Source organism: Coffea arabica, chromosome 4e (assembly GCF_036785885.1).
Source record: "Coffea arabica cultivar ET-39 chromosome 4e, Coffea Arabica ET-39 HiFi, whole genome shotgun sequence".
Classification (NCBI taxonomy): domain Eukaryota; kingdom Viridiplantae; phylum Streptophyta; class Magnoliopsida; order Gentianales; family Rubiaceae; genus Coffea; species Coffea arabica.
This window is the reverse complement of record NC_092317.1, coordinates 41714172-41737482: the sequence shown is the minus strand read 5'-3', so window position 1 is coordinate 41737482 and position 23311 is coordinate 41714172. Positions and strand designations below refer to the sequence as shown.

Genomic DNA, 23311 nt, shown 5'->3' with positions numbered 1-23311 from the left:
AGTTTTTCAAATAGTTATAGTTTTGTTGACAGTATGCTTTCTTATGTAGTTTTAAGAATACAAATACAAGTTGCTGTTTCATGATCCATTGTGCATGCTATTTAGTTGGTCCTAACATTGTATGTTTGTTACTGATGGTGATGGGATGATTCTATTATTCATTTTAAGTTATTTATGCAACCCACGGGAAAAGCTTGCTGTTCTCCTTTTGAACCACTTTTAGAAATATTTAAGCTAGATATCAGTTTTAATGACAAAGAAAGTTTTCTCATCCATGTCCTGCTGTAAGAAAAAGGAGTTAATGAAATTTAGTCTTACTCTGATATTTTAACTAGTCCATGCATGAAAATTTTGATAACGTGGAATTAGGCAATTTCCTCTGCTCTTGTACAATAACTTTACAATATTTGGATTGTAAGACATGTTTTCAATTTCCAAACTTTACAATATTTTGGATTGTTTGATTTCTTTTTCGTCCTCGTTGTATTACGTAAATTTGTTCTAGAAATTTTGTTGTATTCACAATCACATACAGATACTCCCATCTAGTTCTTTGCGAGATCTCAGTCATTAGACAGAAAGACATAAAAGTATTTTCAGTGTGCTATTTGTGTCATAAGAAACCTCCTAAGTTTTGCACCCTTCTGGTCAAATTTACCATTTGGCTTAGATTTGCATCGTCCAAATAATGTTATTGATATTTTTTGCTGGCTTTGCTGTCAATTTACAATGATGTTTTTAGTTTCCACACCTTTTTGGATTTTTAATTTCTGTTCATTCTGAGCACAAGAACATTGTTTGAGTTTTCTTCTTATCGTGCCTGTTTTACTCATTTTAATTATCCGATTGTCCAAATTGTAACTCATGTGAGAAGATTTTGTGTTCTTGTGGTGTTGATCATCAGGATGTCGCTCATCATGTCACTGCAACGGCCAAGTGCCAAGCAGAATAATGTCTCTCAGGGAAACATCAGCTGATTCTTGAAGAACCAATTGGAATCATATGCAGATGTTGTCAAATTGTGCATAAGGCGATGAAGGACATTTTTCCTACTCTGGTATGTATTCCCACTAGTCCATTTGCAATTTTATCTTACTTGAATTCCCTTCTTTTATGCTCCTTACAGATGAACTTAAATAAATGAACTTCATTTTTTTCACTAAGCTCCTTGCTTTATTGGCTCAAAACAGAAGCGTAAGCATGTAAGATGGGGGAACACCCTGACAAAGACAAAGAAACAAGAATTTCTGTTCTAAGTGCATAACAGACACTATGCTATTCTAGAACTCACTCTAAAACTTTAGGAGAAATGCCTAACTCTAGGCACACTAAACTGAAGAACCAAGCCAACCACTAACCATACCACAAAGGTCCTGCAAGATTTGCTTGCAAAAATAGTAAACTGGATACAACAGACTTTTGGATAACTTTACAGTTTCCACTTCCCCAGAGCTGATAAACTGCAACAGCAAATCTCACCCTGCACACATTTCTACGAAATGACTTTCCAGCACAGTGTTGTTCAACCCATAACAATTCAATGGACCAAGTCTTAGCAACTGCATATCTAGCTAGTTCTTAGAGAGTACGGACAAGAGTATATGCTCAGTGATTCATTAGGAACAAAACCATGTTCAACAGGCATACCCTGAGAGAGTAGCCTGTCTTTAGTACTTGATCTCCACACACAAATGCCAACCTTAAGATATAGGAATGTTCTAAGCATATATTTCTTTCCACAGGCAACTATATACCTGGATAACTATTACACTGAGATTGAAACTTTTTCATGGCTAATCTAGTAGTGTAGATTCCTGAAGAATCAGGTTTCTAATCTACCTGATTGTCAAAATCTACAACAGGCAGAAAATAAGGAGTATCATGTGTTAAAGCAGCAGCACCTTTTAATATCCTATCAGAGAACCAAAAACAACCACCTCTTAATTTCCTATCATAGAACCAAAAACAAGCACCATACTTAATGGTAGAGACCACCTTAGCATCATTTTTACTAGCAAAGAGCTTAATAATCTGGGCTGAGTTGTGTAGTGAAATGGGACCTTTACGATATTACCAGAACTTCATATTGTTACTTGCATTCCCAGTTATTTTTAAATTTTATCTAAATTGCTATTGCCTGCAGAAAAAAGAGACTCCACGAAGACGGGATTGGGTTGACCTTAGCCGAGATTACTTTGGTATTCATGAGCTTCATCTTGATGACTCAGCCTCTGGAAACTATTACACCCCCATTGATGCTGAAGGCTTTGTACTGGATCTTATTCCAGATGACATTAGGATGTCAATGTATAGTCATCAGCTGGATGGATTTGTCTTCTTGTGGAAAAACATAGTAGGAGAAACCAACATCGAGAAGCTGAAAACTGAACTTTCTGATGATGGAAGAGGAGCCATAATATCACATGCCCCTGGCACCGGGAAGACCTGCCTAACAATTGTTTTTATTCTGTCATTGTTGAAAATGTATCCAATGTGCCGACCCGTGATTATAGCTCCTACAAGCATGCTGCTTACCTGGGAAAATGAGTTCCGAAAATGGGGATAAAGAATTCCTTTTCATAACTTTAATAGCAAGGATTTGTCGGGAAACGAACTCAAAACCGATGCAAATTTTCTTCGGAGAGTAGGAAGCCGAATGACAAAGCTGTACTCGTGGACAAAGGAAGAAAGTGTTCTAGGAATCAGCCACAAGTTGTTTGAGCAGATTGCTAGTGGACGGAAGGGAAAAGGAAGTGATGAAAAACTTAAGGAAATCTTTCTTCAACTGCCTGGTCTTGTGGTTCTTGACGAAGGGCACACGCCTCGCAATCAACAGAGTCTTGTCTGGAAGGTTTTGACAAGAGTTAAGACAAAAAGAAAGATAATCCTCTCTGGAACTCCTTTTCAGAATAACTTCGAAGAGTTGTATAATACTCTTTGCCTGGTAAACCCAAAGCTTTCTGGTTCAGTGACCTCTGAGCGTTGCAGCAGAAGATGGCAGCGGAAGAGCAATGTGGAGAAAGAGAGATGGGTTTCCTTGACCAATGCCATTGATAACAACTCTGACAATGCAGTAGAGGAGCTCAAAGCTATGATAGATCCTTTTGTACATGTACACAAAGGTTCTATACTAGAGGAGAGTCTCCCTGGTCTGAAGGACACACTTGTTATTTTGCGGCCAACTGATGAGCAGAAGGGCATTCTTCAGCTTATATCGGATGATTGGAGCAGGTTTGACCAAGTACATTTGGTGTCACTCATCTCTGTCCACCCCTCATTGGCTGCTTTCAGTAAACGCTTCTCTGCTGACAAAGACAGACTAGGGGTACTTGATTGTAGTCCTTATGCTGGAGTAAAGACGAAATTTGCCATTGAGCTCATCCGATTATGTGATGCATCGCATGAGAAGGTTTTAGTTTTCAGCGTATTTATTCACCCTTTGAGATTCATAATGCAGCAGTTGATAGATCAGTTGAAGTGGAGGGAAGGCATAGAAGTGCTGTATATGGATGGAAAACGTGACGAGAAGAATCGCCAGTCATCAATTAGTTCTCTGAATGATCCCTCCAGTAAGGTGAAAGTTCTTTTTGCGTCCACAAAAGCTTGTTCTGAAGGAATAAATCTAAGTGGGGCTTCAAGAGTTGTTTTGTTAGACGTTTTCTGGAATCCTGCAGTTGAAAGGCAAGCAATAAGCAGAGCATATAGACTTGGCCAAAAGAAGTCTGTCTATGTTTATCATTTGATAACCTCTGGGACCTTGGAGGTTGAAAAGTATGCTCAACAGACTAACAAAGATCGCTTGTCTGACTTGGTATTTTCTTCTCAAGACAGGCAAAGGAACAAGTCTAGAATCTCATCTGTTTTCAAGGATAAAATCTTGGAAGGAATGCTTGACAACAAAATGCTGAATGATATCTTTGAGAATGTTATTCACCAGCCGAAGGAATCAAATGCATTTTCAAACTTCAATTATGTTGAGCACAAGCAATAGCCAAAAGACCTTTCGCTGCTGTATCTCTCATCAGTTGTTGATACTTTCGCCTTTTGTTTGGGAGCTCTAGCGACCTTTCTTCTGGTAGCTTTTGAAACTTGCTGCACTTTGTCATTGAGTATACTCTGATAGTGACATGAAACTTGTTCTATGTTTTAAACTTGCTGCAGAGTGGTGTGTTTTTAAACTTTCTTCAAATAGTTTTTACAGAATAGTTTTTGGTTGTCGTGGTACTTTTTTCAAGTTTTTGAAAACTGCCAGCGTGATTTGGTAGTTTTGCCAGCCAATTGTTTGTTGCCTGAGAAAGTACTTGTTCTATGATTGATCAAGTAATTGTTTTGTTTTTCATTCAATGTTATCACTGTGTTTACAGGGAATAACTATTCTGTGCTACAGGCCAATGGTTCAACTAATGAAAACTGAAAAGACTGCTTGGTTTTGCTTACAGCTGTTTTTATATGTTGGTTTAACAGTTTAACTTCAGATTGGTTTCATGGTATGGATGGAGTATAGGAAAGTTTAACTTCAGATTGGTTTAAATTTTGGAATATTTGAGGAAGGATTAAGTGAAATAACAGAGACTTGTGTCCCAAAGGTAGTATAGGAAAGTTGAAGAGAATCCTCATTTGCTACCTCAGGAATCTCTCGTGCATATCTTGCCAATCTATGAGCTACCTCATTTTGCAATTTGGCAAATTATTGATAAGGAGTCTCTTATACATGAATTTCATCAGCAAGTAAATTGCTAGCATTTATTTAAAAATTAATTATCATACTTTTGGAAAGCAGCTAAGGCTTGAACAAGGTAAAGTGCTAGTATGGTTAAGAAGAAAATCTTTTTGAACAAAGAAACTATACATCATGTTTGTTACAAAATTGGACTTTGACTCTAGGTTGTGAAGGCCAGCCATTTATAACCGTTATCCACAATGAAAAGTCCATTCTCCAAATTGGAGAAACAAAGAATCAGCAAGCAGAAAATACCAAAGTGAAAAAACAAATGTTGAATTCTATTAGCCATTCAGAAGTCGGAATCAAAAAATTCGAAGTCTCACTATTTTGAATATTCATCTGCTGCAGACGCTACTAAGATTTATACTATACAAGACCCAATAGAGATACACAGCTAGTGACAAAGGATATAGCATTCACAGGTATCATGCCTAACCATGCATCATTTAATCAAATTCTGCTCTGGATAATGGCCGGTCTACCAAAAAGCTGCAGGGAGGACAAGAGAACGCACAACGTGACAACCATCTTCCTTTTCCAAATTTGAATAACTTCTGTACACATAGAGCCTCACTCAACTGCAGAAAACAAAAATTACATCAGAACTAGCAACATAACGACATCAAAGCAGCTAGAGCCTAGAAGACAACAGATAAGATACTTTAAAAGTTTATTGTGCGCCAGTGTTCCAGCAAATTGATTAGCTCGTAGACTTCGGTTAGAGATGAACAGTAAAACATATTGGAATCATATTGTGTCATGAAACCCCCTACTGCAATAGAAAGTTTATTGTGTGCCAGTATTTCAACAAATTGATTAGTTGGCAGACTTCGGTTAGAGACGAACAAACGGTAAAACATATTGGAATCATATTCTGTCATGAAACCCCCTACTGCAATAGGAAGCTTACGTCCATGCTCATTTCCCATTTTTTTTCAGAAAATAAGTATCCCCTGCATTTTCAGAAACCTATTATTTGTGGCACAGCATTAACACGTGTATTACACAAACATCAACACATGAACTTCTTCATGAGTTCCATGCAGTATTAAAGATTATCAGAGTTGAGTGTATCATAGAACAAAAGCAAACTATTCATAACAGAATATAACAGACAGTGTGGGTAGTCAAAAACAACATTCTAAGAGACGCCTAAGGTCTGCAAAAGCTATTTGCTACATCTTTTGCGGTTGCATTGGAGAGAAAAGAGGCTCAAGAAATCAACTAAGCTACTGTATCACAGTTTAGCATGTACTTGATCTGTAAACAGAAAAGTGAAAATAGCAAAGGATACCCTGACTGTCAATAGTAAGGCACATACCTGGAGCGTCATACCAGGACAAAACATAAACATCAAGCTTAACAACCCACGTCAGAGGTCAACACCCTCATCAAGCCCTTTGGAACCAATCATTACATTTGAATCTATTTGCTTATCAAATTTCTTTTTCCTCCGAACTTCAAATTCTTGGAATCCTTCCATCTGAGAGAAATTTCAAGTTGAATTTCTTTTAGAAAAAGAAGAGCAATGCTAACGGAATTTTGAAAAACTTATGAACAATGTAGAAGAGAATTAGGTTTCACCTGTTGAAATTGGTCCATCGAAATCGGATTATTATGGAGAGAAATATTTTGAAGACTTCTGCATTCTCTTAATATATTTGGAGGTATCTGTAAGTGGAAATGTTAAGCCATCATTACAACATAAGTAGAAATCATTTTAGAAGTCATCTCCACAATTCAGAACTACAAATTGACAGATCACAAGTGCAAGATACTTCATGTAAAAACTAAGTTGAACCAACGTTGGAATATGTGGAAAAATCTGTATTTTTGGGAAGTAGAATATTGAGTGTGGGAAAATCTGTGTTTTTGGGAAGTAGAATATTGAGTAATAAAACCGTGTAAATTAGGAGAGATTAGAGGAGCTAAATTGGGGTAAAATCTTATTCCTAGGATTAAGGATATAATTGTGTATAGTTTCCTAATATAGGCTGAAACCTGTTGTATATATTCTTTTGAATCAATGAAATAAAGTATTCCCCTAATTCATTATTTTCGAGTTGGCATCAGAGCTAGGTTTGCCTGATTTTTCCTCCTAGTTGTTTTTTCACATTGTCCCCTGTCCCTTCATCATGTCTGAAACATCATCAGACTCTACCATTAATCCTCAAACTACTGCCTCTTCATCAAAAAACAGAATCGAATCCTTGAAAACTGGGGTTGATTCTCACTCAATTCAGATTACTACCATTCGGCTGAATGGAGATAATTTTCTCCGATGGTCACAAGCAGTCCGGATGTATATCAGAGGTCGTGGCAAGATGGGGTATTTAACTGGTGAAACAAAGGCTCCAATATGCACGGATCCTGCTTACGCAACATGGGACGCGGAAAACTCCATGGTTATGACATGGCTTGTAAACTCAATGGAGGAAGATATCAGTTCTAACTACATGTGCTATTCAACGGCACAAGAGTTATGGGAAAATATCAATCAGATGTACTCTGATTTGGGAAATCAGTCCCGAATTTTCGAGTTGACTCTCAAAATTGGAGATCTACGTCAAGGGGAAGACACTGTCACAAAATATTTCAATTCGCTTAAGCGAATATGGCAGGATTTGGATCTCTTCAACAGCTATGAGTGGAAATCAACAGAGGATTTTCAGCATCATAAGAAAACTGCTGAAGACAGCCGAATCTTTAAATTTCTGGCAGGGCTAAACGTTGAATTTGATGAAGTTAGAGGGAGAATTATTGGGAGACAGCCTCTTCCTTCAATTGGTGAGGTGTTCTCAGAGGTTAGAAGGGAGGAAAGCAGAAGAAATGTAATGCTGGGAAAGAAGGGTCCTGGAATTGCTGTTGAAGGATCGGCTTTAGAGGTTGCCTCATCCTTTAAAACATCAACTTATCCGCGTAAAACAGGAGAAAAATCCAGTAAAAAATCACAGGTCTGGTGTGACTATTGTAATAAGCCTCGTCACACTCGTGACACATGTTGGAAACTGCACGGAAAACCTCCAAATTGGAAAAACAGAGGAGAGAAGTCTGGACGAGGAGTTCCTACTGCTAATGAAGCTGATGCTGGCCCTTTCACCAAAGAACAAATGGAGCATCTTCTTATGCTACTGAAATCCAGTTCTACCTCATCTGACTTTCCTAATGCTTCTATGGCTCATACAGGTATTGGATCTAAGGCTCTATTCAATTCTTTTTTGTCTAATTCCTCAACCTTTCCTTCTCCTTGGATCATAGACTCAGGAGCCTCAGACCATATGACAAATTCTTTTAAACTCTTCCAATCATATACACCATGTTCTGGAAATAAAAAGATCAAAGTTGCAGATGGAGGTTTCTCTCCTGTTGCTGGAAAAGGTTCAATACAGATCTCAAAAAATGTTAACCTGAAATCTGTTCTTCATGTTCCAAAATTGGCCAGCAGTCTTTTATCAGTTAGTAAACTAACAAAAGATTCTAATTGTTTGGCTATTTTCGATGAATCTCATTGTGCTTTTCAGGACAAGAATTCGAGGATGACGATTGGCAGAGCTAGAATGATCAATGGCCTTTACTGTCTTGAGGATAATTCACCTAGTGCTCAAATTGCTCAAGAGTATAGTAGTAATATTTCTGTATCTGCTTCTGAACAAATAATGGTTTGGCATTACAGATTGGGCCATCCTAGTTTTATTTATCTAAAACATTTGTTTCCTTTGCTTTTTAAGAATGTGAACCCCCTGAAACTGAAATGTGAAAGTTGTTTGCTTGCTAAAAGTCAACGAAAATCTTATGTCCCAAGGCCTTATTTACCATCAAAACCATTTTATTTGTTTCATAGTGATGTTTGGGGACCCTCAAGGATTACTACTGTTTCGGGAAAAAGGTGGTTTGTAACATTCATAGACGACCATACTCGTCTATGTTGGGTATACTTAATGCATAAGAAGTCAGAAGTAGCAACCATTTTTCAAAATTTCTATAACATGATAGAAAATCAATTTCAAACAAAAGCAAGTATTTTGCGGTCTGATAATGGAACAGAGTATTATAATAGTATCCTTGGAACATTTTTTGAAGAAAAAGGGATTTTACATCAGTCTTCTTGCACTGATACCCCCGAACAAAATGGAATTGCCGAGCGTAAAAACAAACATTTGTTGGAAGTCGCTCGTGCCATGATGTTTTATATGAACTTACCAAAATATTTTTGGGGGGATGCTGTTTTAACAGCATCATACCTAATTAATAGGATGCCTTCCAAGGTCTTACAATATAGTACTCCTTTAGAGTGTTTTAAAAAAATTTTCCCTGAATCAAGAGTTAATTCAGATTTGCCTTTAAAAATATTTGGTTGCACTGCTTATGTGCATATTCCAAAGAAATCTCGGTCCAAGTTGGATCCTAGGGCCGAAAAATGTGTCTTTGTTGGTTATGCTCCAAATCAAAAAGGGTACAAATTCTTTAATCCTCTCACACGGAAAGTCTTTGTCACTATGGATGCAACCTTTTTTGAAGGTCTTCCTTTCTTTAACAAACCTTTGATTCAGGGGGAGAATTCTAGTGAATCAAATTTTTGGGAAACTGAAGCTTTACCAACTATAATTTTTGAAACAGATAAGGAAACGAAGATCCCTCAATTTGATAGTGCAGAAACTGATATTGGTTTATCAGATATGGAAATATTACGACGAGAAAAAAATCGTTCCAATCTTGAGCCTGTGGTATACACTAGGAGAAATATTTTTAAAAAGGGTGAAGGTCCATTGATGAGTTCAGCTCCTGTTCATGAGAAGTCCTCGAGGGAAGTCTGTCCAAATACATCAGGTAATACTTTACCTTTCTTTTCTTCTGCTGTTCCAGAATCTGACCCAGTTTTAAACCTTCCTACTCAAGAATCTGATCTTGATCTTCCCATTGCCATTAGGAAAGGAACCTGTACTTGTACTAGGCATCCAATTTCCAAATATGTGTCCTATGATAACCTTTCCCCTAAATATAGAGCCTTTACCACTGAAATTTCAAAACTTGTGATTCCTAGAAACATTAAAGAAGCGTTGGTTGATCAGAACTGGAAATCTGCAGTGTTTGAAGAGATGGAAGCATTGAGGAAGAATGATACATGGGATGTGGTGGAGTTGCCTAGGGAGAAAAAGATTGTTGGGTGCAAATGGGTGTTTACAGTTAAAAGCAAAGCAGATGGTACTGTAGAAAGGTACAAGGCCAGATTAGTTGCGAAGGGTTTTACACAAACCCATGGAATAGATTATCAAGAAACATTTGCCCCTGTTGCCAAGATAAATTCTATTCGGGTCCTTTTATCTCTTGCTATTAATGCAAATTGGCCTTTGTACCAACTTGATGTGAAAAATGCCTTTCTTAATGGAGACCTAGAAGAGGAGGTGTTTATGAGTCTTCCTCCAGGTTTTGTAGACAAATATGGTGTTGGAAAAGTTTGCAAACTGAAGAAATCTCTTTATGAACTTAAACAATCACCAAGAGCTTGGTTTGAACGCTTCAGCAAAGCGGTTAAAAAATTTGGTTTCTTACAAAGTCAGGCTGACCATACTTTGTTTTATAGGCATTCAAAAGAAGGTAAAGTTGCAATCTTAATTGTATACGTCGATGACATTATTTTAACAGGGGATGATTGTGGAGGATTAGAGAATTCGAAGAAGTTTCTGGCCAAGGAATTCGAAATCAAGGACTTGGGAAACTTAAAGTATTTTCTCGGGATGGAGTTTGCACGATCCAAGGAGGGAATTGTTGTAAGTCAGAAGAAGTATGTGCTTGATTTGCTCAAAGAGACAGGTATGATGGGATGCAGGCCAGCTGAAACTCCCATGGAGCCAAATTTGAAACTTCAACCAGCTAGTGTAGAGAAAGTAAGAGACAGAGAAAAGTTTCAAAGACTAGTTGGAAGACTTATTTATTTATCACACACTCGGCCTGACATAGCATTTCCAGTAAGTATTGTTAGTCAGTTCATGCATTCACCAGGCTCAGAGCACTTTGAAGCAATTCATAGAATCCTAAGGTACCTAAAGGGAACACCTGGCAAAGGTATTTTCTTTAAGGCACGAGGACATCTTCAAGTTGAAGCCTATACCGATGCGGATTGGGCTGGATGTATAACAGATAGAAGATCAACTTCTGGATATTGTACGTATGTGGGAGGTAATTTGGTAACTTGGAGAAGTAAGAAGCAGAATGTTGTGGCAAGGAGCAGTGCAGAAGCAGAGTTCCGGGCTGTTGCTCAAGGTATTTGTGAAGTGATATGGATTAGAAGAATATTACAGGAGTTGAAGGTTTCAGAAGTACTTCCTATGAAATTGTATTGTGACAATAAAGCGGCTATTTCTATTGCTCACAATCCAGTTCTTCATGACCGAACGAAACATGTTGAAGTAGATAAGCACTTCATCAAAGAAAAAATAGAAGGAGGTGTAGTCTGTATGACCTATGTGCCAACTAGAGACCAAGTGGCAGATCTGCTTACAAAGAGTCTTCCCAAAAAACAGTTTGATTTGTTAGTGAGCAAGCTGGTGATGAAAGATATCTTCAAACCAGCTTGAGGGGGAGTGTGGAAAAATCTGTATTTTTGGGAAGTAGAATATTGAGTGTGGGAAAATCTGTGTTTTTGGGAAGTAGAATATTGAGTAATAAAACCGTGTAAATTAGGAGAGATTAGAGGAGCTAAATTGGGGTAAAATCTTATTCCTAGGATTAAGGATATAATTGTGTATAGTTTCCTAATATAGGCTGAAACCTGTTGTATATATTCTTTTGAATCAATGAAATAAAGTATTCCCCTAATTCATTATTTTCGAGTGAATATAATGTGTCACACCATAAATGCATTAAAATGGCAAAAGAACTGTACCAAAAAGTACCCATCAACCAGAGGAAATGAGGAAGTAATGCTATGAGAACATTAGATGTCAATGATGAAGCTTGAGAAATGATTACCTGTTTCAGATCGTTATTGTCCAGGCAGAGTGACTTGAGGTGAACAAGATTGCATATTGGAGCAGGAATTTCTTCAATAGAATTATCTAAAAGCACAAAATACAGTATGACAAAGATGTACAAACAGGGACCAAAACAGAGATATGGCATGCAGCAGAACACTCTCCATCCTAAACTGAACCATGGAAATGTGGAACGAGCAACACTATCATGTAGATGAAAAGCTCATCAAAGGTAGATGAACATCCAGAACTGCCAAATAGCTAACTAGGCAAACCATCGAATGATTCATATGATTAAACTGGATATTACAAAACTCAATTCTCAAATTCAAAAAGCTTAAACCATGTTAAACTCTATGAATGAGAATGACAATGTAATATCTGTAACCAAGCGGTACACCATCTTGAAGTTAATAAACTTAACCAGATGTCCCCAAAAAAGAAAAAAAGAATTTAGCAAAAGGCTGCTGAGATGCATGAGTTATTAAACACTTGACCACACAATAAGCAAGATACTTCTGATAGAAGAAAATTCTGGTACAAGTGGGAGAAATATAACAAGAAGATCCAAATCCATGGTCTAATCTAATATTATTAGTCTACCGTATCTTTGGCCATCACTAAATCATCCCTATGCAATTAGAAAGTCAGTCACAGAAGACATGCAATGTTCCTGAAGTTCCTGAAAACAATTCAGCAAAAGGTAACTCTGATGGACGAGAAACTAAACACTTAACCCCGCAATAAGTTAGATACTTCTGAATGAAGAAAATTCTAGTACAAGCGGGGGAACATACCAAAAAGATCCACAAAATCCATAGAGCTTAACTACTAAATTTGGCCTATCGCATCTTTTATGATCAATAAATAATTCCTATGCACTTTGAAAGTTAGTCACAACAGACATGCAATGTTTCTAATTCTGCAAAATCTCAAGGCAGCATAGTATTTCTATGCAGTAAAAGCTAATTGACAACTTAAACCATATTGAACTCTATCCTGACTACAAGAAGGGCAGCATAACTGGTGGCACAGCCTCAGCATCCTCAATGTGAGAGATTGGATTAGCTGCGAGCCAGTGTTATTCGAAGGGAACAAGAAATCCTAGAAAAATTGTGGACAGATTAAATGGAAATCAATTCCCTCTAGCTTACTACAAAGAACAAGAAAGAGTGTAGCAAAATAAGGCGATCAAAGCACGCACTGACTTCATAGTGACTCAAATGCATACCCAATTTAGGAAGTCAAATATTGCCTGCACTCTTAACCGTGCATTGCAATAATAACCCGAAGTTAAAAGCTAGATATGAAGGTACCATTTGCTTGCAGTTCTTCAAGAGAGAAGCAACTCCCAATTGATTCTGGCAGAGACTTTAACTTGTTGTTTGATACATTCAACAGCACCAACTGTCAAAACTTTAAAGTGTATCACTATATTATTTTATAAAAAAAAAAAATTAAACTAAACTCTGACAAGGCAAGGATTATACACAAATCAAGCTTTTGCTTCTATCAAGATAATCATTTCATTGCCAAAATTAACCACAGTTGAAAAGACGAAATTGGAATTCACAGTTTGGAAGAAAGAAAGTGGAGATAGAAGTCTGAAACCATAAGCCTAACAATTAAAACACCCATGAACAACAGACTGAATGTTCTCAAATAAGGACAATGATTTTCAGATTTCTTGTCAAAAGTTAATGACTCGTATCAATTTTCATTAAAGATTCAAATCTTGCCGTAGCCCACAATGCAATTAGTCATGAAGCATGTGAGATTTCAAAAACAGAAACAGATGTATAATCAAGTGGTCAGCAAATTGTCGGACATGAAATTTGTCAACACGGTAATAATATACATACAAGTGAACAACTTGAAATAAAAAGCTGGTTTTTGAATTATTTGAGTTATTTTTTCTTATTTTGTCTTTTTCCAGTTGATTTTAACTTAATATTTCTTTTTTTTTTTGGTCGGGGGAGGAATTTTGTCTCTCTGTATGTGTACTTGTCTGAGAGAGAGTGTGATGGAGATTAACTCCATCTAACGATAGCAACTTTGCACATATAATACTACAGCTCACACTGATCTACTATCAGTAAGTAAAACCTCAGATAGACTGGGGGAATTTTCTTTAATTTCTCTTTCTTTTTTTTATTGGTTGGGGGGGGGGGGGGTGTTGGGGAGGTGGAGGGGAAATGTTTTTTTGGGCTCGTAAGGGAAGAGAGAAGGCTTATCAGAGAGAGAGAAGCTACTCTAGTTCTTAAATGGCATTGGTAAGCATGTGTTCAGCTGAAGCAACTTTAAGCAAAATTCCAAAAGAGCAATTAAAACCATTTCCTACCTAAAAAACCTCATCTTGGCAAGAGCAAAAATAAGTAATGATTTTAGAATACTGAAAAGCAAAGCAAATCATTGTTAGCATACTAAAAAGCAGAGCAAACAGAATGCAAAATCTATCCTCGGAAGAGTAGTAAACCCACAAGAATGATGCACATCAGTGGCAGCATTTGTCACTTATTTGATCAGTGAATGCAAGAAAAAAAAAATAATAATAATTATTATTATTTGATAAACGTACTCACGTTGCGCAAGCTTCCTATGGTTTCTGGCAGGCTTGTCAATAAATTTTCTGAGACTGATAGGCGCTCGAGTTTCACCAATTGGCCTACTGCAAACATCAAAGTACTGTTAACCAAACTTCATTGTTTACAAAAAAAAAAATTTCAGTTAAGCAGACATAAACGAACAAGTAGACAAAAAATTCTCACGACATATTCCTTTAAAACGAAAATAACATTTACATTCATCTGGCAAGGTGGTAATCCTGTTCTTATCAAGTGATGCAACTTTTAGGGACTGAAGCTTTCCCAAGTTGATAGGTAACCGTTCAATCAGATTGTCAGCCAACATCTGAAAAAGAAGTAAGCATGCTATTGATGTCATAAACATTGAAGCAGGAAAGTATGGGAGGGATGAGGGAATGAAGACCAGCAAGCCATCCATTACTTTAGAATCCTCTATTCTTTAGTTTTTAATGGGAAACCAGAAGTTTTACAAGTAACTTTAGCACTCAAAACTACAAATTTATGCTGCTAATCAGAATTTGTACAACACATAAGCAAAGCAAACATGTCCTCAACAGATATGAGTGCAAGGTTCCAGACAATAAGGCATTACGAGTTTCCATCAGAATACAAACATTTAAGTTTATCCAAAGTATTTGTCTTCTGCTTTCTTGTCACTATAAAAGGACCTAAGAAAACATGAAGTCATGACACAGCCCCAAATCAGACCAAGTCATGTTTTAAATGCAGCTTGAAACTTATCTATTGGCAATTGAAAATGAGGTAAGAAGGCTTTCTCCACACCACAATGAGATGAGTCTCTACTCGGTGTCTTCCCTAACAAAGAAGACACCAATCTGATTCAAAAGGAAAATGAAGATTCCAACCAAATATGGAACTAGTAGTTCACAAAATGATTCCTTATAGCATTCCAACTAAGAGCTTGTTAACTTATTCTCACTACTACTCTATTAAAGACTTTATTTTGCAATCAAAGATAGGTTGCAAAGATAACACCAATAGTGAAGAAGAGTGATAAAAGATCACATGACATGGTTGAAAACTAAGAATAGTCTCTTAAATGTGACATTACAAAGCTGGATTAATTGATTAAATAAGCACAAAATGCAAATAGATTTCTAAAAAAATGCAAATGTGTCACCAACATCATGCCCTATAGTTAAATGGATGAGGAGTATAAGATCGTTTTGAAAAGTTATTATACATGTAAAACAAAAGCTTAAACATTATATGCATATGAAAATGGATACACTGAGCAACCCTGTCATTTGCATGTCCTCAGGTTAATATGAATACATAACAAGTCAGTAATTTTACAAGGCATCTAACTTGGGCTACCTTAAACACCATTTCTGTTTATCCTAAAAATTATCATGGAGAAGGAAACTTTACTTAACCCAATGCGACCACTTTATGATTTTTCCGCAACATAGATTTTAGAAGATGCTTATAACGTTTTCAGATCTGCAACATAGATTTAAGAAGATGTTTATAACGTTTTCAGATAGCAGCCTTAGTAATACAAGAGATTTTAGAAATATATTCCACTTTCTCTAAAGAAAGTAGCTTAACTTGCATTCTCACCTTGCACTTGATTTACTTCTCCAAAGATTAACAAGAACTGTAATTGAGGAAACATAAAATCTCAAACCACCAATTCTGGAAAGTCACATAGGATAGAAGTATATTTGTCTCCAACATTAAAGTCTTTTCTGTAACTCACATATCCTATCACCAGCTTATAATTAAAAACTACACAGCAGTAGTACATAAAAACTAAGATTGAATTTTCATTTCCTTTAACATAATATGAAAGAATGGTATCTCACCAATTAGAAAAGAAAAATTGTTTATTGCCATGTGTTCATTATGAAGAATGTCATGATAAATGCAAAAGATATAATAGTTAGTTTCTCACCAGTCTTTGCAAGTTAATTAATTTGCTGATGTCCACTGGAATGTCAACTGGCACAGAGACAAAACAGAAGCCATGAGATTCATCAGCAGAAGATTACAAGAAAACTGGATATGAATGTGGATTGGTGTTTGACAAAATCTGAGACATGGCTTCTCAAGTCAGAGAGTAACTGCCACTGCTTAAATTAGTAAAAGAGCAACCATCTTGAATCCAAACTACTAAACAATCAAAGATAGTTAGCTAATATATGGGATAGATAAAAAATCAAGACATTGGTCATAGAAAGCAGGTCATGTTAAATATATTATCTTTAGCACTTGAGCAACCAAATATCATAAAACCCACAAAATCAAGTTGATCAGTAGCTAGAAAGCATTACCTATTCTATTGTGTGTTAAATCAAGTGTGCGCACAGATCTGTCGAGGTCAAGAACTTCATCTGGAAATGTCTAATTCAAGAAATTAACATACAAAATTAGCAATCTCTATAAAAATCTGTCTGTCTAGGGTCAAAAAATTAAACTGCATTGCTACAAGTTATGTAAACTTGGAAAAAACGACAAAACAAAAAGCAAATCAGAAGAATGATGCAAAAATCATCATTTCTAGCTTTATAAATGCAGAAATAGCAGTGCAAAATCAAAGCTAAATAAGTCACAGTGGAGAACTTCAAAGATTTTATAGAAAGTTTCAATTAAAGAAAAAAGGTCAAAATTCCATGCAAATATCAGGCAAAATATACATAGGAATTTCAAGAAAAAAGATACATGGGAGCATCTTAGTCAACAAATTTTTTTTCCTGTTTATGGGGTAAAGCATTTCCTTTGACTGAAGATGGTAAATTGTTCAAACTATATTCAAGTATTAAAAAAGAAGGCCATAGATTCCAGAGCCAAGGAAACAAGCATGCAATATTCTTTACACAGCAAATGTGGTCCCAGGATGTAGGATGTTGCTTTCTACTTTATTAAAGGGGGTGGCCTAAAAGGGCAAAGACCTTTTTATTAGGGCTTTCTAGATCTCTCTCCGGCCTAAGTACTTTCGCTAGGGCAGAGCTCCTGTCTCCTCCCTTAGAAACGTACCAATCTACTTCTTACCCCAGCAACTTAGATTTCCCAGTGTGAACCTCCAAAATCATTCTGACCCAGTTTTCCTGCTAAGTAGCGATCTGACTGTCCAACTTTATTGCACTAAAACATTCTTCACTAACCAAGTCAGCCTAGTGTGCCAATTATGAGAACGTGTGAACAGATCCATTAAGTATCTTAATCATAGTTACTGTACCCAATCTTCTCGTCACTGTCACTTAAATAAATAATTTACTGCTCCAGCCATATATGCAACCATTAGAGTGTGAGGTAAAGCGATGCTTCTTAAAAAACATGTTGTGAAACTGTATTGGACACAATCATGCAACGCATAACAAATTTATTGTAAAACCATATTGGACACAATCATAAATTCTTTCCAAACGAATATATGAACATTAAGATTTCTAGTTGAAGGATTATTAACTATGCTCCTTGTAAACCATACATTTATCCAAACAAATATAAGCTTCTCAACTAAGCTTGTTCTACAGTTTCCCAAGATCAGACACAGCAATCATACAGGCAGCATATACTGATACACACTACCATGAGTTAGGAAACATGTTACTCTCAATGGATGCTTCTGATCCCTTTTGTTTTCCTCCTATCAGATTATGAAAAACAGTTAACAATTCGGCAAGATCCTGCAATTACATTATACTCCTAAAGACAATTCTGTGGAGAATCTTATCTTCTATAAATTGTTCTGGAGATTATAAAATCGAGGTTCAGTCTTAAGATTCATGAGCATGAAGTCATGACTAGTTTTGTAACTTCCAGTTCTACTCAGGTGGTATCCGGTATATTCGTTGGAACTTTTATCTTATCCTAAATACCTTATTGAACTACTACTTGGCAATCTTCATCTATATATCCCTCCATTCTCGTCTCAACACACTTAACAATAGCAACGGAAGAGAAAAAAATATATATATATATATATATATCCTACCAGATAGACTAGGCACCATTGCTGCAAGCCAACTTTAAATATGGACCGTTAAGTAAATATTTTTCCATTGATACTTCATATTCACCTACAAAAGTCGATCCTTGATCATTTCTAAAGCAAAGAAAGGGTCATATAGGCAGTCTTGAATATTTATCCCGAAAATATTACTCATTCTGCTGATGATTTCAAATATCAAATGCTTCCATCACTAAACCATCAAACTATAAGAGGATCCAACGAGCCAAAAATGGCTGATGTTATAGTAATGCATAAGTAAATCAACCCAAGAAAAAAAAACATATGCGTCACAGGATGTTGAAAATGACGCAAATGCAAACCTGAACTGAACCCAAAAATTCAAACTAAAGGAATTAACTCTACAGCTTCAACTAACCTTCTTCAAACCAAAATTTAAAAAAAAAAATCCAAGATTGTAAAAATTAGCAAAAACCCCATTTTCCCCTATACCCAGGTAAAACCTTTCCTATCATCACCCACCACTATACAATGTTTAAAAAAAATATATCAATCAAGCAACCCAATCAAGCAAAAAAGACCTTCAATTTGGAGTCACGTAAGGCAACAATGCCAGTAGAACGCCAGCGGCTAACACGGCTTGCTTTCGAATTGGCCCTTTTGCTGCTGCAACATCCCATCTCAAAATTCTTCTCTGTTGTTAAACCCAGAACATATATTGTTGGTGAGGAAATTGTGATTATTAAACTGAAGTGAGAAATCAAAAGGGTTGTTGAATTTGATTGCGTATTGGGATCATGGGATGATGATGGAAGATGGGTTTTAGAGGATTTATATTCTTAGCAAACAGAAATACATATGCGTTGAAATGTAGAAATGTAGGACAGAAGACTTTGAAGTTTAAGCCCAAAGCGCGTCTTCCGGGGGAGTGGGGGCCGCTTCCGTTTGGAATAACTTTGGATTAAGTCGTGTTTTTTCAAAAAGAAATGGAAATGGAGGAATTTTGAGAGAAATATTTGCATTTTAGAATTTTTACGAGATAAGAAAGTGATATGTGAACTTTTTTAAACCTTGCGAAAGGTATACTTTAAATATGATTGCTTTCTAGATATGTTCGTTTTTTTAATTTGAATAATTGAGTTGATTTTTTACTTTTTTTTTATATTTACGGATGAATCAATAAATTCCTCTTTATAGTTGATCTTGTGCATTTTTCTAATTATTGATACTTTAAAGTTTGTTTACCTCCCTAATAGTTGGATTTTGAGATTCATTTTATCATTGGCTAACTAATTGCAAGAAAAAAGAATGAGTTTGGAAAAGCATAAAATTAGTTGTTTTTGGATATTTTTTGAAAACTTTACCGCATGTTTGTAAATGTATTTTATAAAACTTTGGGTCTGTATGAGCTAGATAGTTTTTGAGACATGACTCCATTTAGAATGAAGAATCTTTTGAAAAATTATTTTTATCTTTCAAATCTATAGTAATAAACTTTGAAAACTACTCAAAAACAACTAAAAAAACACAATACATATCAAATGTTATGAAATAATTATAAGATGTGGAGATCCATTTATATTCTCAAGAAGGAAGATACATGTATTCTCGCTAGGTTCATTGGTACATTGGATATAAACCCATTTATTGATGTACTTGAGGTACTAAATTCATGTATTAGTATTTAATAGGGTTCATGTACCTTTGATCTTTGATCAACTATAAATAGGGGTGGATCCTACTTCATTTGTAACCTTGAAGAACTTTGATCAGTGAATATAATAATACTATAGTTTTTTATTCTCTCTCCCCGCTTCTCACTCTACTATTCCAATCTCTATTTTAGTAGTTTATTTTATTAATTTTACAACACGTTATCAGCACGAGTCTCTACTTTGAGCGAAGGAAAAGCGCGAATCTCTAATTTTTGAGCAAAAGTGAAGCACGAGACACTGTCAAGGTTCTGTCCGAACAACTTTTGAATACTTATCGAGGTAAAATTCTTTCCTACGAATCTACTGCATATTCTTATGGCTAATCTCACAAAACAAGAGTTCGTACCTTTTGATATTTCTGGAAAAAATTATTTATCGTGGGTATTAAATGTTGAAATTCATCTTGAGGCAATGGGTCTTGGGAATATTATTGTTGAAAAGAATAAAACCTCAAACCAAGACCGTGCTAAGGCCATGATTTTCCTTCGTCATCATTTAGATGAAGGATTAAAAACAGAATATCTTACTGTCAAAGATCCGCTCGTTCTTTGGAAAGATTTGAAAGAAAGATTCGACCACCAGAAGTTGGTTGTTATTCCAAAGATTCGATATGATTGGCTTCACTTACGGTTACAAGATTTTAAATCTGTCAATGAATATAATTCAACCATATTCAGAATTACTTTTCAATTAACATTATGTGGTGAAAAAATTACTGATGAAGACATGTTAGAGAAAACATTCTCTACTTTTCATGCCTCTAATATGCTCCTGCAATAGTAATATAGAGAGAAAGAATTTAAAAAGTATTCTGAACGTATTGCATGTCTCCTGTGAGAACCCGTAATTTTTTTTTCCGTTTTCTAGGTTTTATTCGGGTTACTGGCATGTTTTCTGCATTTTCTTTCTTCGAAAAGTTTCTAGATAATTTTTTTTGAGTCAATATAGTTTTTAGATGATTTTTCTAGTATCGGTTAGGTTTTGAGAAATTAAGAGCGTATAACGGACGTGGGACCCGCTAGTGCGGAAAGTTCGGAAAAATTCGGCCAACTAGGTTAAATTTTGGATACTGGGTTTAAATTATCGGGTGTTATGAGATAATTAGAGGTTGCTATTTGGATTGGTGTGAGAGAAAATAAAGAGATAGAGATGCATTAATTATAGTGACAAGTATCGCCATATGGTTAGTGGTTACTTTTGACTACTATTCATACTTTTACCCTTTTACTAAAATAACTCAAAAATTGACCAAAATTCACTCCAAATTTGCAAGCTCATAGCCGGCCCTCTCCAAGAAAGAAAGAAAGAAAACTCTTCAGTTTTTGCTTCAATCTTGCTCAAATCTACCAACTCAACCACTTAATCTTGCTTTTGTTCCATAGAAAACCTTAAGTGAGTGATTGTGAGGTGTTTAGTGGAGTTGTTTGGAAGGCTAAGGTGATTAGTTGCTCCCTCTCTTGTGTTGCTAAGGTGAGTAGTGAAGGAACCCCTCTCCTCCATCTAATGATATTTAATTCATGATTTGTGGTAATTTAAGATGTAATTTTATGGATTATATCTTGATTTTGGTTGAATTGGTGAAGTTTTATAATTATTGGTGATTTTTCTGTTTTCCTATGATTATTATTATGTGGTCATGTATGATGATTGGAAATGATATTTAAGGAAGCTAGAAGGTGGGAAAAGTGGTTAATTGCAGGAAATTTCTGCTTTTGAAAGAAATTTGGAAAGTTAGGGTTTCATTATTTTACATTCTGCCCGGCACATTACCTCATAGTTAGAAGCCGAATTGGCCTTGGGTTAAAACATGAAAGGTGTAGGGAATGATATTTTAGAGATTCCTGCAAAATTTCAGGTCAATCGAAGCAACGTAGCTTGTGAAAAGACTGATTTACCCCTGCTGCCCTGTTTCTACCCGAATTTGATAATTGCGTCTGTGATTGGTTATTTTGGTTGGGAATACTTCGGAATTGGTTGTTGAGATCTTCTGATGAATTGTAGCCGTGTATCTTAGCTTTCGGATGGCTTTGGAATTACTTGATTTGGACTTAGGTAACCTGACTTATGATATTTGAACCAGAATGCGGTTTGTGAACCTGTTTTTGCAGTTCTGGTGTAGTATATTACATTTTTGACCTGGTTACACTCGAAATTGGATAGAGTATCCTTCTTCAACATTGTAGCCCTATCTCTTAGCTTCGAAACGGTGTATCTTGTACCTCCATCCGATAATCGTAGTGCCAATGGTGCCAAAATCGCAAAATGATGTCAAAAACTGTTTTTTTTGGGTTAGAGCTTAATTCCATTTCCGGATTTTCCTGGTTTACTCTAGTGCTTATACATTCTAGTGGAACCTTATTTTGGTGATATTTGGCATTGGTTATGACTTGTAATTGAGTCTTATTATGCTTATTTGAATGTTCTAGGCCGTGACGGTGGTGCAAGACGCTCTTAGGCGGAAGTGCATGAAATATCATTTGCTTGATTGGTGAGTGTACCACTCACTTGTTGTTTACAATGTGGCTTTGGTATATGTGAACTTGATGCCTTGAAGGCTTATTTGCTCCGTTGAACTTAATTAAGTGAGGGTGTACTTGATCGCCCTCACCCATTTGGTATCTCATATGACTGTCTACTGTTTTACTGTAATGATTGAATGATACATGAAATACTGAATTGGTTCATGAATTTGGTGTCACTTGGACGAGTATCCAACGACCATTACTGATACGACTGAGCTCAACTCCATTGGTAGTCGATTGGATCGAGCCGGCGAGGGCCTGGTCGTGAAAATTGACGAGCCATGGGGACTGTTATATGGAATCTTGTAGTAGTGAGACTCTTGATTCCGGTATACTCGAGTATTACCAAATTTCTACTGTTTAGAGTTCGGGCCCAGCAGGGGTATGTTGGGTGGAAGGAATGGAAGTAAAGTGGAGTCTACGGTTGGTTACTCTTAAACATTGACGGAGGGTCAATGAGGTTCGATCAAGAATGCAAACGAGGAAAAGGGCTCTTGAGAGCCGCCCGTATCCTTTTATCACCACTATTGATGTGTGCCTTTGCTTACTTTTGATGAATTGGAATGAAAAACTTTATGCTTATGTGAACTTTGCTGCTTGAGTGGTATTATCTCACTGGGCGTAAGCTCACTCTATTCCCTTTTGTTTTCCTTACAGGAAAATAAATACTTTTGGACTGGATTTGATAGTTGATTGCCGAATTAAGCTAGATGGACATATCTTTTGTATAGCTCCTTGATTCAAACCCTAAATGTACTTTTGGGTCCGTTTCTCTTTTGATTTGGCAAACCGTACATGTATCCACTTTTGAATAACTTTTGTATGCCACTTTGGATTGTATATGCTTAATTTCAACAT

At 36.2% G+C, this 23311-nt stretch overlaps 2 protein-coding genes across 2 annotated transcripts; one reads left to right on the top strand and one right to left on the bottom strand.

Annotated features, from left to right (window-relative positions):
* Positions 1-2656: 2656 nt before the first annotated feature.
* On the top strand, positions 2657-3991 carry LOC113740994 (SNF2 domain-containing protein CLASSY 3-like). Its single transcript, XM_027268495.1, has one exon. The coding sequence runs from the start codon at positions 2657-2659 to the stop codon at positions 3989-3991; it is 1335 nt and encodes a 444-aa protein (XP_027124296.1).
* A 989-nt stretch (positions 3992-4980) lies between these two features.
* On the bottom strand, positions 4981-19205 carry LOC113741190 (plant intracellular Ras-group-related LRR protein 7-like). Its single transcript, XM_027268677.2, has 10 exons — positions 18798-19205; positions 16577-16646; positions 16198-16244; positions 14496-14604; positions 14277-14362; positions 13011-13101; positions 11693-11778; positions 6308-6394; positions 6045-6206; positions 4981-5301 (listed from the first exon to the last, which is right to left on the bottom strand). The coding sequence occupies exons 1-9, from the start codon at positions 18894-18896 to the stop codon at positions 6096-6098; spliced, it is 786 nt and encodes a 261-aa protein (XP_027124478.1). The 5' UTR covers positions 18897-19205; the 3' UTR covers positions 4981-5301; positions 6045-6095.
* Positions 19206-23311: the final 4106 nt, after the last annotated feature.